Genomic DNA, 18,347 nt, shown 5'->3' on the forward strand with positions numbered 1-18,347 from the left:
GAGCTGCTGCTGTACATCAGGTGTTAATCACTCAGTGTTGTCAATTCCTCAAGATCATACCAAGTTTTAGGAGCAGTTACTACCTCTGTTCTTCATGCATCATTTAACAAATACAATATAAAATGGCAAAAAAAAAAAGGTTTTAATCATTCCTACTAATTGGGTATTTGTGACCTCAGAACCATTATAACTCAACAATGGAAGGATGATGAGTAGTTTGGTTTATTGTTTGATGCAGGCAGTCATGAGGCTTCTGCACAAGTGATTAAAGTTAATAATGGATATATGAAGAATGGAATATGTAGCTGTCTGGGTGGGTAAAATGCTTTGCAGAAATGTAGATGTACTTGCTGAGGTTCCAAGACCCTAATGAAAGTCACAAAAAAAAAAAACTTATGAGCATAATTTCCCCATTTGTTTTACTTCTGAAAACTGTGCGAACATGCAAATGTTAGAAGATCTACCTTAAATATACACACATACGGCCCAATTTCAACTTTCATGGCATAGAGTGAGTCCATTCTACTAGTTCATCACACTCCTGCAGAGGATTGTGGGGAAGGTCTCTTTATTGAAAGTGGAATGGGGAAAAGCAGTAGTCACACAACCCACTGAGGGATGATTTCACTAGAGATAAACACTAAACACTTGCATAAGTCAGACGCAACGTTTTAGGCTTTTATACTTATGTAGTCGCTTTGAACACAGTAAACTTATACACATCTGGATCATGTAGGATCTGGTTACAACTGTTTCATAGAAGTAAAAGGTATTGAAAATGATTGGCAATGGTCATGTGCAAACAACCTGCATCATGTATCCAAGTTCATCTAGAAGTAATTTATTTAAAGTACAGCCATTAAACCAGGACCCAATGGAGTTTTACGTGTTTTTTCTTCTTTTTTTTTTTTTTTTTTGTGTCATATGCTTATGGGAAGGACGACTGTCCACTGTGCAGAAAGACGTGTTTGTAATGTGTTTGCCTGTTACTGTAGAGACGTGTGCAGGAAGAATCTTGCTATGTGTTTAAGGCAGACCCTGTATTTTTCTTCTCAGTGTTTGGGCCTTGTCTTTCAGTTCAGGACGGTTGTCCGTTTCCATCGTAGCAAGAGAACGCTGGAGCTGTTGCCGGCTCTGTTCACTTAGGCAATCCCACTGGTCGCTCTCTACACACAAATACATTAAACATGTTCATCTGAATGATTGAGCAACTCCATCTTTTAATGCATGAACACATTTAGGCTTTTAAAACAGGAATTCTACCTTCAATCTTTTTCAGGAGTATCTCCAAAATGGACAAGGCTTCAGTCCTTATGGAGGAGTAACTTCTGTTTTCTAAAGGGGGAAAAAACGTAAGGGTTATATCTGTCCTATTATTAATAATTTCACTTTTTCAGAGCTGTATTACCCAGTGGTGATGCGAGTGAAGTGCATGTTTCTGACAGGAGTCCAGTCAACACTGGGGAGTTCTGATGGTTCTTTTCCAACAGCAGTAATCTAAACAAAAACAAAACAACACGATTTTTAGGCTTTAAAAAATATTAAATCAGACCAGTCTAGACATGTTTATTGTCTTAAATCTTGTTTAAATCTAAACAGTCTTTTCATTGTTTCAAAGGATATCACAAACAGTGCTGAGTTGGTTAATAAAGCATTGAAATTTGGATAAATAAACTTGATCTCACCCATGATAAAAAGCTTTCATGCACTGCAAGACACTTAGCTGAACCCTCCAGGTGCTCAATTTTAATCGATCACACATCAGCCCACACACTTCTGCCTGGTACCGAACTGCAACACACAAACATTTGATACGTGTTAAATTTGTAGGGTAATAATTCATTTTTACAGCATTCCTGATGGTTAACTTTCTTACTCTGCGTCTCCTCCTTCTTCGGCCAGGCTTTCCCCAGAGCCTCAAATGCACACAACAGAACTTCGGTTCGCAGCTCTCGCTCTTTCACGTCTTCGTCGTCGTCATCCTTGTGCTTGGGTGAACCGCCGCCCACAGGTTGATTCTGCGGATCACCAAAAGAAAATTAGTATATGAAATTTAGTAAAACAAGACCCAGAGAAACAGACAACAAAAAGGGCGCTGTTCAGGTCCTGAAATATTGGCATCCCCTGATATATACTCTGCAGAAATGTTCTGAACATTTCACAAGAGAAGATCTTTGACCTGGAGGATCTGAATCTCTGACTCAGGGTAATTGATCTGTATTTTCTTATCAAACATTACTGGAATTGTACTAAATGCAGGGGTGGAAATGATTAGTCTGTCGTTGCTGTATACTCTGGAACTTCTTTACCTTTTTAATGATCGGGAACAAAATATCAGCCATTTCCTGAAAGCGATCCTCTTTAGCCGCCTCCAAGATGTTTGCTGCACTGTGCAGGGCGGCCATTTTGTAAACAAGAGACTCCTTTTTGCATTCCTTTAGTACCATGTCCAACACTTGCTGTACAGTTGGTTGACCTGGTGCGGGCTTCTGCAGCTCTTCACTACACACACAAAACGTACAACGTATATATCATAGAACGACGGTCTGAACGCGGGTATAACATAAGAGGAAAGGAGAAAAGGAAAATCGTTAGGTGACTAACCTGCACTGTGACACTACCGACCCCACAGCCTTCAACATCTCTTCCTGAAAGATAATATTTTAATTACTTATTAATAATAATACATCTGAATATTAGTGGGGATAAAAACCTTGCATGCCAGATGTTCTGTATACTTGTAATCAGCTCAGTGTACACGCTCACCTTTCCAGCCCATGTGCGTCCGGCGAGCGCCTGCAGTAATGCACTTAGCACCATCCCCAAGTGAGGTGCTACAAGCGAGCCTGTCTGTTGCTTGGCGATGGTTGCCATGGCGGCTCCACCTTGCGCCTTCATTTTCCACGACTGAGATTGCAAAGCTCTCTGGGTAATGGCTATGAGCTCAGTCATATACAGCCGGATTCCACCAAAACTGCCTACAGCGATCAATACAAATGCAGGAAGAGATTTAACAAGGGGTTCGTTTTGTTGAACACTTAAAAGTAGGCTTTACACCGATGCTTTTCAGGTTTTTTTAATCATTTAACTGTTGAAATGATCGTTGTTGATGTTCAGTAAGTGAACTTCAGTATAAGTATAATCCTAGCAGTGCTTGGACCCCTAAAAAAAATTATTCACACATCCTGTGACTATTTTATTCATTTCCTTCACCCCATCCCTCATTACCAGGCACGTGTTCCTGCCAGACCTCATCCCATAATTTGGCATCTGCGCTCTCGCCTAATTCATCGGGCTGTTGGTGCATGCCAAGGAACGCCAGTGGCAGGGCAACACTTGCGTGAGCCTTCAACACGTCGGGACTGTAGTGACTGATGGCATGGACTGTCAAACAGCATGATGACTTATATACAGCCTCTGAAGAGAAAAAAACAGTCAAGTGCTATGATCACACACACACACACACATATATATATAATTATTTACATAAATAAAAAAACCTGCCTTCTTTCTCCAGATACCACGTGCTGAGTTTCTGCAGAAGCTTCTCCACACTGCTGTCCTTTGCTGTCTGAAGGAACAGAAAAACATTTTATTCAATTCAGAGTTTGTTTGTTGGGATGACAAAAAAAAAAAAAAAAAATAGAAAATAGAAAAGAATCTTCATCTACTCACTCTGACCAAATGACCGATAGCAAAGGCAAACGATTTCTGAACCACTACGCTGCGGTCATGGATCCCGTTTAATAGTGCATTCATTAATTTACCTGCAAATGTAAATGCCACATGCACAGTTAATGTTTGTAAATAATTGTTTACATACACTGATGTGTGTATATGAAATGAACTACCTGAGTAAGGAGTGAGGTCTTGAGGACACTGAACTGTCAGTGACACGATCACGCTCGCACAGCCACCCTGAACAGCATATAAATATACAACCATGTGTATTACATACATACATACACACACACACACACACACACACACACACACACAGTACAATGTGTTTACACACTTACCTTGGTTCCAAGACCGACTCCACTCTTTAGTAAATCGCATAGTTTGGGAACCAGCTCACTCAACACGGATACATCCAAATGCTGCAAACACTAAACACACACAAACCAACACTTGTTGGTAAAAGCCCTGGCATCCTTCCAAGATTCTATTTATGCAAAGCATCTGGTGTACAATACCTTGTGTATATATGATTCAAGTGTAAGAATGAGTTCATTATTATAAATCATACATACTGACTTCTTTAAGAGGTTCTGTTCGAGAAAACTCAACATTCTGACCAATCAGAATCAAGAGTCCAACGGTGTTGCATTATTAATAATTCAATAATGATGCTATTACACACATTGGATGATAGTCACACAATCAAAAAGACAACAGTGATATTTTGGAGAGCTTCGGCCAGGTAATTCCAGCCTTATTAGGAAAAGCCCTGCAAGTGCTTTTAGCTTCCAGAGTGTATCCGGCAAAAACCCTTTTACCGACAGCCATAATGTGTGTTTTGGCACGGCAACAGAGTGCTAGTCTGGCGCACGCCTTGCAAATTCATACCATATTAATGGTCTCCATCATAGGTGAGGACTTCGCTGCACTCAGCCTGGCAGTATCCATTGCACTCTGTGATGAGAGGAGAACACGTTCAAGATTTCACACTCAAAACAGGTTTCATTTGAGCGAATACTTCATACTATAAAGCATACATAATAGCTGATACATACTGAGTACAGAAATTTCATTTTCACATTTCAATTCCATCGCTAGGGTTTGCTGCATGGGATGCAGATTTTTTTTGTGGGGTTTTTTGTACGTTTTAAGACAGTTACATGTATTTTGATGGAAGATGCCGTAGATCTTCAATAAAAAAATATTCACAGATAATTTTGAATGATCAGTCCAACACAACATACTATGATATGGCATCACAAGTTGGTACTAAAGCATGTTTCACTATCATATTCAGTATCCAGTATCAGTGAATCTCTCAAAAATCTGACTCATAACCCAATCCTCTCCATTTTAACCATAAACTGATAGTAAACCACATACACATGTGACAAGAATAAAAAAAGTAATAAAGCAGATTGTCATTTTCTGATCTTCCTTTATAATACAAAAAGAAAATCATTAAACAGCCTGTCTGAACCTTGCCTTAATGCTTAATGAAAATTGCCTTATTAAAAGAGCTGCTGCTCACCTTCTCCTGCTCTGTGGCTCTCAGACTGAGGTAGTTAAGTACTTGCGGTTCGAGTACGCTCAGCGCCTCTAGCAAAGCCGGAATGAGACGAGGAGCGTGTGGTTTCAGGCAGCTACCTGCTGCTTTACTGATCTTTACAAGAGTCTGGATACTAACACACACACACACACACACACACAGCATAAGTATCAAAAACAAATGTCAATCAAAAACAGGTTATTTTCAGATACTAAACCCTTTCCTACCTGAGTGCGCGCACCTCGGCCACGTTGCTGACTATGCCCCTGTCTAGCAGAATTGGCAGGAGCACAGCGACTGTTTTTCTAGCCGATGCACCTGTTGATTCACATGTTCGCACACATATCTGCAAAAACACACAGAACAAAAAAGTGGAATATTAATAGTAGTGACTAAATGCTAATATATGCAAATGCAATAACAAGTATATAACTTTTTTTTTTTTTTTTTTACCTTGCTGAGCGTTTTCAGTGTTAAATCTGCTGCTTTTCGTACTGATTCCTGAAATATACAAAAATAATGGATTCAAGTTGTTGATTAAGCCATTTTATTGCAGCAATCATTTTTTTTACGATGAAACCGAACCTGTTCCAGCCTGTCAATAGCACAAAGCAAACTGCATGAAGATATGCTTTCCATGGGTTAAAGTAGAAGATCTTGAGTAGTCCGCTAAAGAGCTCTGACCTCAACCCTACTGATCACCTTTGGAATGAATTGGAAAGCTGATTGCACCCCAGTCCTCCACACATTATCTACATCTGACTTTACTAACTGTTAAGCACACTCAAAAATGTAAGGAAACATCTTCCCAGAAGAGTGGAGGTTATTGTAACAGCAAATGGGAATTAAATGGGAACAACTCTAAAGTTGTCCACAAACTTTGTCCATATCGTGTATATACATATATATTTGTTTTATATTTGCATACCTTGATATCATCCAAAACCCGGAAAAGTGTTTCCCAGATATCTGTTAGATGCTCTAAAAAGTCATCTGCAGACCTTCCACGAATCAGATCATTTAAAGCCAAACAGCTAAAAGTGAAATAATTGTTAGCAAAAAACTTCTACTGAATCATCAAAAAAACAATTCATTTTATTCAGCGCGATGTTGAGTTCGGGTGTTGTACGTTACCTTGACTCCCGTACTCTCCACATATTGCTGGTCAGGTTGGAAATGACATCCTGCATTATCTCTTTGAAGTATTTTTCAACCTTCATGAAAAGAAACACAAATTAAAAATTTGATAGATTCTTAAATTAGCGTATGATAAAGTGTATGATAAAATCATACTGTTGTTTTGTCAGTGACGAGGGCATCCCAGATGCTGGTCATGGCCTGTCGGATCCCCAGGTTGGGATCAAACTGATACCTGTAGAGACGGGGAACTAACTGCGACAAAAACGGAGCAAGCTGCTCTCCAGCTTTAGCTGCAATAATGTTAAAGCCAAATGCTGCCCCCTGTAACAAATAAACCATAAGGATTTTAACTGTTAGTTCTGTTACAGATCTGTGCATAGAGATACATTTAAAGCAGCACAACAGATGAAAACAAAAAATCCAGACACAATAAAAAAGGCTAGATTAAGAACTTACATACAAGTAAATGCTTGATGAAATAAACATTGAATTGTCAGATTCACCTTTCTTGAGTTCCACATGGCATGGTGATTGGCCAGGTTCATGAATTTGTAAACAAGATCTGGTTGGTTCAGATCACTTGCTAGAGAGCAAAGCTCCTTGTAGGTTGAGAGGCCATGCCTGTCAATCAGGTAGGGAAAGATCAGAAATATTAAAATGGTTTATCTGAACATAATTAAGAGTACATTCAAGAGTACAGTCAAAAATGGTGTGTATTAGCTGATGAGCAGAAGAACATTAGCAACATTCTGTACTCAAATCAGTAAAAATAAATGACCTACCCATCAGGTGCTTTACCAAGAGCATCGGACTGAAAGACCTCAGTGTCTCCAGATACTGTGTGTTTGACTCTATGCACACACACACAAAGTTCAAGTCTTAATGCTCCTGCATAAGTTAAATAAACTATGCTGAATATGTCTTGCAACTGATACTATTGTTAGAGCTGCAGCTGACACTCAATCAGTTGACAGAACTTCGATAAATCCTAAAGACAGCAATAAGCCTACATCAATAATTTATGCATACTCAATATACCTGATCTGAAGTTCTGTACGATGCACTTAAAGGGTCTGAAATCATTAATAAATGTAAAATGGAAATTAAATACCTTTTTCCAGTCATAAGAGTCTCCACTAGAGTGGACACCAGTTCCTGTTGGTCCTGCTCTCCTCCCAGTTCATACACTAATCCCAGGCCTTTAGACGCCACGTCCTGACTAAGCTCTGCACAAACACACAGAAACAAACACGCGCTTTTAAATGTTTTATCCAATGTATAAAAGTTAGCATGACTCATCAGATGTAATAAGTGTCATTTTAAACTCACCATCTGGATCAGACAATACGGAAATGAAGGCTGTCTGGATCTCCTTAAGATGAGACTACATCGGGAAAGAAATTGCCATTATAACTAATGCAACATGCTTCAATGACATTAATTGATTATTGTATAATACATATTGTGTTATGTTTATATTAGATCGTGTAGTGTCTGTGCATTTGTGTTTACCCGAATCTCTTTATGCTGGCTCAGTTTCTTTACAAGTGAGAGGAGCCATATGCAGGCAGCCTGACGCACATGAGGATTCTGACTCACTATGTACTTAGACAAGATGATGCTCAAAGCCCAGGACAAGACATCATTATTCTTTAAATCTAAAACACAGAGAGATGAGTGTTTTATCTTATTAATACACTGCTAAAAATCTATACACTCAGCTGATACAGCAGTTATTATAAAAACCTTTAAAACTTAATACTATATAAAGTACACACTCATAAAACACTGTTTTCGCACACTTCTGAGTGCACACACACACACACACACACACACTCACTCTGAGGAGGGCAGTACTGGTCTTCAGTGCAAGTCCACACATCCCTGGCAGCACCTGAGCAGGTCCCTACAGAGGCACTTGTTATGGCCTCACCGACAGTAAACTGCAGCTCGACCTGCTTGGCCTGAGAAAGACGAGAATTTATATTTATTTGAAATTTATTTTAGTTATTTAACACAACACTAGAAGTTGTTTGAAGCATGATGATGCTACCTCTACTGAATCCATGAGGCCTTGCAGGAGTTTTTTCTGATGAGGGAATTCTTCATCTCCCACTGGGAGAAATCCCAGTGTCTGAATTACACGTTCCTTCATCTGTCCACAGAAAAACGCATCTTATTACCAATCGATTCGATCAGAAGTGACCGACGGTCATAAAGAACTTCTAATTATAAAACACTTAAACATTAAGATGAGAACATCAGATGAACAATATGATAAATAATATGGTTTTATATTATGACGAATCAGCCTGACAGAAAATCTGTGTGTGATGTCTTTGCAGCGGTAATGCAAGAGCAACAATAATAATAATAGTAATAGTAATACTATTAAAAGAAAAATAACTGTCTTAACTAGACGTTACCTTGCCACTTTCTTTGCCTGATGTTATCCTGGCCAACAGGTTCTCCACCAGGCTGAGTTTGCTGAATCCGTCTCCTTCGCTTGGTATTAGTAGTTCCCCATTACGACTGATCTCGCCCAGAGCGGTTACTGCAGCGATTGTCAGCAAAGGACTGGTGCTGTCCAAAAACAATCCTGCAGAGCAAATTGTGAAAATTACCCTCTGGAAGACTCACCAAAGAGGTGAGGTCAGCCACTCTGTATTTCAATGACTCTTAATCAAAGGTTATAAATATTTGAACAAAATTACTCTAAATCAGAGTAGGATAGAAAAGAGAAGGATATAGCACAGTTAACTGAATGATATCTATATAGTACACCCCACGAGAGAAAGGCATGCTGGTCTACGAGCAAGTTCAGCCGGACACAGAGAGAAAGGTGTCTGGAACCACGAGAGTGTTGATGATCTCCGGCTCGAGTACAGTAAAGAAAAGTGCCGCAGACAAAAACATGAATAGGACATGTAGCTGTGCATGGTTAAACAACGTAATGCTGTTATCACTTAGGGTGTACTCTCTTTTGTTGTCAGTTATTTTGAGAGGACAGTAAATCTGCACTGCTATACAAGCTGCATATCAACTACTAAAATATATAAAAAATGTATTGTCCCTTGAGAAGATATACTAAAATGGTTGCTGAAATGTGAGGGGTGTGCTCTCTTTTGTGATTCTGTGTGTGTATGTATATTTTGTGTATTTATATGTATATAAAATTATATATATGTAATTATATATACATACACACAGAGAAAGAGATTTGTGTTCGAATCGTTTTGTTTATTTAATTTCCCTCGTGTATTAAAAAAAAAAAAAAAAATCACTAGCTAGCTAATCAGTCATTTGGTAATAGTCCAAATGCTTAATGCAGATGTGAAGTGCACTCATAAAATAATAAATAGTGTCTAAACAAGGTCCTTAATGCACCATGCTTTTTGAATGGTGCCACTTCAGGTTTAGTTTCAAACACAGGTTTAAACTGCAAAGTTAAATTAGAAAATAAGACTTTAATTTCACATCATCATGCGGTACTTCTCACTTGTTAATGGTCATACCAATGGTTTTGGTGGCTGTAGTGATCAGTTCCACATCATCTTTGGATGTTGTACTTATTCTCTCAAGCAAGGTCAAGCTACGTCTCCAGCTCATGTACCGGCCCACCATGTATCCTAAAGCCAAAATGGCACCGTGCTGGGACTCGGGACTCTGCGTTTAAAGAACAGTTTATATTAACAGCAACATTTTTTTTACAAAATTTGTATATCTCTAAAATACACAATCCTTTAGCCATCTCATTCTGAAATCATATGCTTTGATCCTTTCACCAGTCATGAAAGCAATTTTAACACTTAAAAGATTTTTTTTTATTTCATCACAAATTAGAAGACAAAAAACACCTGCTCAGGCAATGTCTATCTAAAGTATGCAGCACCCTGGTACGAATGTTCAGTCTGCTGCCATCAGGCAAGCGTTTCCGCTGTCCGCTGTCCAAATCTGAGAGTCTTAGAAGGCTCTTCTTCATTCAAGCTATCAGACTACTTAATGCGAGCATGCCCATTCAAACTATTCCATCTCTTATGCTTATTTCTCCCTTACAACCATACCTCGTGTTTATTCTGCTTTTGCACACAGCACCTTAAATTCTCACTGTTACTGTTTTTGTTTTGTTATTGTTACATTCATTACATTCCAAAAGAATTTGTGCTTTCATTTTGTACATCTAAATATATTTGCACAATTTTTCATACCACTTATAATTGTCATTTATTTTCTCTAATTTTCAATCAAAAAGTGACTTAATATATAGCGTGCTTTGTATCAAAACATATACAGAACAAAGCAAAATTACATACATGATTGTCTTTAGTGATCTTGATCAGGTTTTGTACGGCGATTTTGAGATCATTTCCGGACATGATGGAGACGACCACGGCATACAGCTGAGCAGCTAGCTCCCGCATGTCCTCCTTATTGGTGTTCATCAGACCCTGGCATAAGGATATACATTATATTCAGTATATTCAGGAGACACACACATATATATAATGTGTGTGTGTATAAATAATTGAGCAAAATTATTGGAACGCTGATGAATTAGACACTCACTTTTATCCAGTCGATTTTGTTGGCGAATCTGGGAGCGAGTTTTTGAGGACAGACAGACACCACCTCTAACAAGCAATACATGACCGGAATACCTGCAGAGAAAATACACTTAAAACAATTAAATATTAAAACATGACCTACTTTTATGATTACTGATGAAAACAAGCTCATAATTAGACACAGGACTGTACGGTGAAGTATCAAACAAATGCCATCCTAATTACAGTAGCTTAGTTTATAAATATAAACAAAATTGGAATTAAATCTTTGTAATATATCCTGTTAGATATGTCTGATTTATTGTTAATTATTGCAAGGTCAAAGTTTAGTCATGTCTGTCACTTATTTTATCTGAATTTATCTTATAGAATGGAATTGAATATAGAATACCCCTGTTCTTCTCTACCCCTGCTTCGATAGTGAGAAGTTGTAGCTCAGTGGTTAAGGGTTACTCTTTGGAAGGGTGGGGGTTTAAGCCCCACTATCACCAAGCTCGCAATCTTGGGTTTTTAAGCTTTGCTCCAGGGGTGCTTTGTCATTGCTGACTCTATGCTTTGACCCCAGCTTCCTATCCTCACTGGAGTATGCAAAATACAGAATTTCCCCTGTGCTGTAACACGTGACAAAAAGCCTCTTCTTTTTCCTTAGAACTGATCAGTTCACTATGCAGTGCTGTGACACCTTGATTTCTGACCGCTGTGTTATTTACCTCCAACGGCCGAAAGCAGCTGCTGCAGCAGATCCATATAGACCTGAACTGGATTGGCTTCTACTCCTTTAGACATCGAGGAAGATGCTGGAGCTTCGTTTGCGAGCAAAGACCGAACATAGCGGCCGACAACAGGAGCGTCATCCTGCATGTCTATCAAACTCTGCGAAGAAGGTGTGGCCCCAGCACTATGAGCCAAACACATCCTGAGGTATAAAACAATCTATAAAAAAAAACAAATAGGGGATCATTTTGTTCTTTAAATATTTATACACTCCTTCATATTAAAATTGCAGCAAAGTCAAGCACATATCATCAGTGTATACAGAGCGACATGGTGATTGATTTTATTTTTATATCGACCTCTTCAAACGTGGCAGGGTTAAAAGGGAGAGTTGAGGTCCCAACTATGTATTTGGCAGGAGTCTTCATCCTCTCCGCAGCCTAAAACATGGCAACACATACAGGATATTTATAAACTAAACAGAAAATCAAAAGGTAAATATTTTTTGTAAAAAAGAATAATAAAAAAAAATAATCCCACACCACCATTGTTGAAATAATTTTTTTATTACATATGGTCTGACCTTCTCCTGAATGTAGCGGACCATCTCAGCAAAAGAAGGCATGGGTTTGGATTTTTCTTTCTCTGCACTCTTGGACGAAAGAGACCTGAGAGTGCGCCGGGCCTCTCCAGACACCTCATCACGACTATGCAGAGAATAAAGTCATATAAAAATTAAAAACTGTGTAAAAGAAGAAAGCAAATATAGAAGTACTATATATAGAAGTATTTATATTGACTTACAGATCTCCAGCAGCTAGCAGAAGCAGATATCTGGAGGGAACATGGTCCGGTGCGAACACCATGCTGGCAAACTTCATTGCCACTTGACGCACCTGCACCTCCGGCTAATAATCACATCATCACACATAATTTATACACCAATACCCAATCAGGTATTGTCATTAAGGGTCACTAGGTCAATATGACAAACCTTTCCAATGTATGCAGCCACCAGTGCCTCCATGAGGTTGAGGAGAGCCCCCTGCAGGTTGACATATGCACCCACCATCATAGACAAAGCCTCTTGTATAGCCAGACGCACATCTGCTTCTTCCTGTGAACACAAAAATACATGACACTGTTCACTATTGTTTCATTTATTTAAAGCCATATAGTTGCATAGTGTCCTATATACGTTTAGACTGACATTCACATAACCTTTTTTTGCACACATTTTTTTTTTATAATGCCCTTTTCTCTGCATCTTCAGAATCAAAATGTACAATTTGGTTAAACTCACCTTGCACATAGACTCAAAGAACTGCTGGACCAGGGCTATGTCTTTAGTAAAGAGCTGCGGCATTCGGCTATAAGGAAGCATATATTACAAGTTAGCAGAGCTTTGAAGTAAAACAAAATAATTATTTACGAAATAGGACTGAATAAAAATGCCAAATAAATTACCTAGCAAGCTTTCCAACAGCTGAGTAGGCCATACACAGCAATTTAGGATCCTGAAGAGCAAAATTAACATCACTCATTCTTATTATGTTAATTCAGTTGAAATTCAGTTAAGTGGTAAGAAATGCCAAAAGAATAGTTATAACCTCCTTGTACTCGTTGATAAGCTTGGTAAGGCCGTTAAGCAGCATCAGTCCAAGTGGCTTATTAGTATCAGGACACCTGCAGTGAGAAAACCGAGGTTCAGTTTCAAAATGCTGTTCCTGTGCAACACATTAACTAGTGTGCATCAAAATTAAGTGAGAATTTTAAATAATGCATTCTGCATGCTCCATAACAAGAACGCTTACACAACACAGATATGGTGCACAAACTGCAAAGTGAGAGACAGGAGTTTATTGTTGGTATTGGCCCCAAACAGCCCATCATACACAACCTGAAACACAAAAAGAAACCATTTTACCCAACACTTAACTCTTAGTACCACATCCATTTTCATTATTTATTCTAAACCCTGGTCTGCATCGCTTTTCTTTTCAAACCATCCTTTACTTCCTAGCGCACTGACCTGGATGTTTGACGGAAAACACTCAGCTGCAAGTCTGGAGCGAAGAAGATGAGGCAGAATCTTCATCTTGACCCTGGTGCTGACGGGTTCATGCTTCAGTTCTCGCTTCACTGAAGCACCCTGGGGAAAAAAATCTTAATCATTATTATCTAAGATACAGATTACATTTTAAATTTGGTTATTAAATAAAAACAATTAATCTTGCAGGTCCATTCATTTACAAAAGCAACCAAGAGGCAAAGGGTAGTGCTTGACATGATGCTACCACCACCATGCTTCACTGTGAGAATACAGATCTCCTGATCATGTGCAGAGTTGGAAAAATGTGCTGCACAATCTGGATTCTAAAAGAAATACTGGCATCTTAAAAACATTTGCAAAATCTCCTAAATTAAATTAGAGCCATACCTTTGATTTGATTGGAATATCGCCCAAGTAAACCTTGAACATTTTGTTAATGATAAGTGGGTTGTTCCAATCAATGATGCTGTAACAGGAAATAAAACACAACACAACCATTAAAAATTTTTATTATACAATGGAAACATGTAATAGAAAAGGATACCTGCTATCCTATAACAACTCCATGTACCTCTGCTTGCTTTTCAGTTCCAGGTCAGCTGCTGTAGCTACACTATGCCTGGTGTCACTAGAAGCAACAACCAGGTGGACGACTGTGTCCACTTCAGGTACCTGCTGTGCTTCGATGAACTTTACAATCCCCAACTTGCACTAGAGAAATTAGAAATTAGTTCTGTGAATGTACACTGTTTCCAACAGCATGTAAGTGTTCCTGATTGTTTCTTGTTAAATACATTGGAATCAATATGCTTTCATAATATATTTTTACTTTTTATTTACATACTTTCTTTCCAAAAGCCTAAGCGCAGGTTGAAAATGTACCTGCTCCAACTGTTCAGGACTCCACTGCACTTCTCCAATAACCCGCTTAACAGCATACAGGCTCATCCCTGGAGGAGGCTGAGGAAGGCCTTGTCCTGCTGCTCCTCCTGCTACAGAGCCCCCCTGTGGGGAGGATGGAGCAGGGCGGCTTGCTTGCTCATTCAACACAAACCTGTTTCAAGAAAATGAATGAATGAATGAATGAAAAAGCAGCAGTTCAATACTTTCTGAAATGATCTGACCCAGTGATAATATTCAAACACAGCTATTGTACTATGAACGATCTATTATTGAAATAAAATGTACAAAACCTGCGTCTAAAGATTCTTACTATCATACCATACCTGATCTACCCTCCTTATTTCCACCATAACATATATTCAGATCATGTTCATATTTAACCAGCTATATTTAGTCTTAAACATCTAGAAGTCAGCAAGAAATACAAACAAATTATTCATTTTCAATTCATTTTCAGGAACCAAGTCAAATATCCCCCCCACACACACACACACACCCACCCACCCATAAGGCATCAGAAGGACATCAAGCATGAACTCCAGAAGCTGATGAACAGTCTTTGGCTTCTCTGTGAGGACGAAGGGCGATGCTTTAGAAGGCTCGGTGGGATACTTCATGTGGTACAAAGTGGGGATCAGCAAATGCATGAGGCTGAAATGAAAAACAAACATATTAATAACTATTATGTACAGCAGCCAAAAATGTCCAGGTTTGTTATTACACATTTTCTAAAAACAATCCAATGAAATTTTGAATACTTCTCGAAAATATTAATACCATCAGCTGCATAGCCTGGGCTTGTGAATTTAATCTAAAGCAAATAAATGTCGAATAGGTCTGTTCTAAACATTACACGACATAAAATCTATGGCATTTGGCAGACACACTTATCCAGAGCGACTTACATTTATCTCATTCATACAATTGAGCAGCTACAGGGTTAAGGGCCTTGCTCAAGGGGCCCAGGTGTGGCTGCTTGGTGTGGCCGGGATTTGAAGTCATAACCTTTGGATCCAAAGGCCAATGCCTTAACCACTCAATGCCTTGACCAATGTGGTCAGACTAACCTGTCCTGCTGAGGCTCCGGTTTGCCCTCCATGGCCGTGAGCAGGGTGGGTGCCAGCTCACACTGTTTGGCCACATCCAGTCTGGGGTAACCCATCTTGATGTAGATTATTGTGAAATTCTGCAAACACAAACTCAGTAAATGAAGAGGATCTCATACAAAAAAGTTATTTAAAATTTTTTTTTTTTTTTTTTTTAGAGATCTGAATATTGTATGTGAGTTCATACATACTGTTACGAAAGACATTGCTGCTGGATCCTGATATTGGACAAGTAGCGTCTCTACAGGCAGCTGAACCTTAGGACGACTTTTAATCCGCTTATTCACGTGAACCAGTAGTTCCATAACCTGGACAAGGTATAAACATAACACTAGTTATAAAGTACTTCTGGCTGTGATGTATTTGACCTCAGGTGACGCCTCAGGTGACAAAACATAGAAAATAATTTGGCAAAACGCTAAGAACTTCAAGCACCCTGTAATTATGACCCAAAGTACCTTATTCCTCTTATACATCAACAATGTTATAATTTTTTTTTTTATATTGTAAAACCACAATGAAACAAGCCATCTCGTCATTATCACTTACATTATAGCAGCTGTACGTTTGACCGTTAAAAAGCAATGGAGACTTCTTCCACAAATAAATATACACATAATGAGGAGTCACTGTAGGTTTTGTTTTCACACAAATCTATGGGATATAACTGGTGACAGCTTCCCCAGGTTCAGATTTCACACATAAGCACTGAACTGCAAAGTTGGTAATATTGCAAAGAATGAAATTCTGTCTGACACAGATACAAAAGAAGTGATATGTCACTACAAGAACCAAGGCACACCTGAGATGATATTCTGAAGAAACCTTGTGAGAATCCAGACTCAAAGGGGAACTCGAGGTGGCCCCACCCAGCTAGTTTCTATTAGCTCACAAGACCAACTTGAATAGTATAAGTAGCCACTTCTAAGGGTGCTTTAAAATTGCCACATGTAACTTACAGCACAGTGATTTTTTCCCCCACATACACCAGAGATGTTAGGAATCTGGAGTCAGAGCACAGGGTCAGCTCAATGGTGCAAGACTGGCAGATCGGCACTACCGGGGCTTGAACCCTCTCCCTTCTGATCAGTAACCCACATGCTCAACCACTGAGCTACTATGTCTACCACATCTTCTCTTCCTTAAGGAACTGTGACTTTCCACTGTGAGGATTTTCTTTGCATTCAGTCTGGAAAGGTCTTCAGTTTTACAGGTAATCCATAGACACTGGTAGCTCCGGGGTGGTCGATACACGCCGGCCTTGGATCTGCTGTATGTACATGAGACTCACTTTTTTGCGAACGCCCTCCTGAGCACTGGACAGCTTAAGGAGAACAGGTGGCAGAAACTTGGAGATGACATCTTGCAACTGCTCGTCAGTGTCCGCATGGCCGAGGCGTAGGAACACACGCTCCAGCTGATCTAAAACCAGAGAGATGTAGTGAATGAGTGAAAGAGAAAAAGTGCCTAAAGCAGAAGATTATGCAGACTGCATTTATTTATGACGAATTGCACAATATTAAGGGTTACTAAACAAACACACTGGCAGATATGGTTTATATAGGAGTAGCTTCAACAATCTCTCATCCAACAACATATCACTCAACACCAATCAAGAGTTTACCAAACAAGTCCAACCTGACAATTAGCTACTGTGCTATTTGTTTAGCATGCTGGCTAACTAGCGAATGTGAAGAGCGTCCGGTTTGTAGTCTGAGGTTCGCCGAAGACACACAGCGTTAACAACTCACTTCGGAATGACACCAAGCAATATGGGGGTATTAGGCATGAATTTAACGTTTAGTCTTGAGAGAAAAATCCCCACGCAGTACATCTGATAAAAATAAAAAAAAAAACACATTCATTTTGGAGCATGACTGTGCACCGGGCCTGCAGCACTCAGCTCCCGGCTAGCTCTCTGTTCTACCGCACAGCCGTGTGAGAACACTCTCATTTATAATAAACACAGTGCTGTTCGCTCCTGTTGTCAAAGGCAATGCAAAAATAAAAATAGCAAAATAACGGGGCCAAAATTATAAGGGAATAAAGACGCAAAGGCAGGCAAACTTACTCAGCTCGTCCTGTGCGGCCATGTTGAAGTGACGTCACTGCTGCTGGAGCGCCACTCCCCCTTTCCACCCCTCTCCGTCTGTTCCTCTCTCTCTCTCTCTCTCTCTCTCTCTCTCTGTCTGTATGTATGTCTCCCACTCTGTTACTCAGTGTCACTGTGTCTCCCTGTCTGTCTGTCTGTCTGTCTTTCTGTCTTTCTCTCCCTCTCTCTCTTTTTTTCTCTTTGTCCTATATTCTGTCTTAGTATCACTTTTTATTGCTCTCCCCTGACTGTCTCTCTCTCTCTCTCTCTCTCTCTCTCTCTCTCTCTCTCTCTCTCTCTCTCTCTCTCTCTCTCTCTCATATTTTCCTATCTGTCTGTTGTCTCTCTATCTGTCTTTGTCCTCGTCTCTTGTCTCTGGCCTTTGTCTCAGTACAAATCTCTCTCTCTCTCTGGAAAAAATTAACCATTATTATATATACAATTTAGATTAAAAAACAATAACAGCAGTTTTAACTTGCCAGAATAAGCAAGAAAGAAAATACATTGTTAAATATATATTATACACATCGCATTATATATA

The 18,347-nt window shown here is 39.3% G+C and overlaps 1 protein-coding gene across 1 annotated transcript; it reads right to left on the reverse strand.

The window, feature by feature from the left end:
• Positions 1–551: 551 nt before the first annotated feature.
• Positions 552–18,100, reverse strand: ecpas (Ecm29 proteasome adaptor and scaffold). The gene is made up of 49 exons (XM_083532654.1): positions 17,786–18,100; positions 17,006–17,136; positions 15,906–16,022; positions 15,676–15,794; positions 15,113–15,259; positions 14,588–14,759; positions 14,277–14,416; positions 14,093–14,171; positions 13,685–13,804; positions 13,467–13,552; positions 13,263–13,338; positions 13,120–13,169; positions 12,956–13,022; positions 12,647–12,769; positions 12,457–12,560; positions 12,236–12,359; positions 12,012–12,092; positions 11,649–11,871; positions 10,940–11,031; positions 10,687–10,821; positions 9,889–10,039; positions 8,800–8,972; positions 8,427–8,528; positions 8,214–8,337; positions 7,886–8,031; positions 7,703–7,757; positions 7,485–7,599; positions 7,156–7,224; positions 6,877–6,994; positions 6,527–6,694; positions 6,368–6,447; positions 6,162–6,267; positions 5,687–5,734; positions 5,461–5,579; positions 5,216–5,366; positions 4,573–4,638; positions 4,023–4,112; positions 3,852–3,918; positions 3,676–3,767; positions 3,505–3,571; positions 3,229–3,417; positions 2,767–2,978; positions 2,605–2,648; positions 2,310–2,502; positions 1,877–2,018; positions 1,686–1,791; positions 1,409–1,497; positions 1,264–1,335; positions 552–1,166 (listed from the first exon to the last, which is right to left on the reverse strand). The coding sequence occupies exons 1-49, from the start codon at positions 17,805–17,807 to the stop codon at positions 1,027–1,029; spliced, it is 5,502 nt and encodes a 1,833-aa protein (XP_083388780.1). The 5' UTR covers positions 17,808–18,100; the 3' UTR covers positions 552–1,026.
• Between the last annotated feature and the right edge of the window lie 247 nt (positions 18,101–18,347).

Source organism: Silurus aristotelis (assembly GCF_946808225.1).
Source record: "Silurus aristotelis genome assembly, chromosome: 27".
Taxonomy (NCBI): Eukaryota; Metazoa; Chordata; class Actinopteri; order Siluriformes; family Siluridae; genus Silurus; species Silurus aristotelis.

Coding starts and splice junctions, on each gene's coding strand:
- ecpas (XM_083532654.1), bottom strand. CDS start 17,807: ATGGCCGCACAGGACGAGCTGA. Junction 6,448..6,526: donor TCGTCACTGACAAAACAACA/GTATGATTTTAT, acceptor CTTTTCATGAAG/GTTGAAAAATACTTCAAAGA. Junction 1,792..1,876: donor GAAGAAGGAGGAGACGCAGA/GTAAGAAAGTTA, acceptor TGTGTGTTGCAG/TTCGGTACCAGGCAGAAGTG.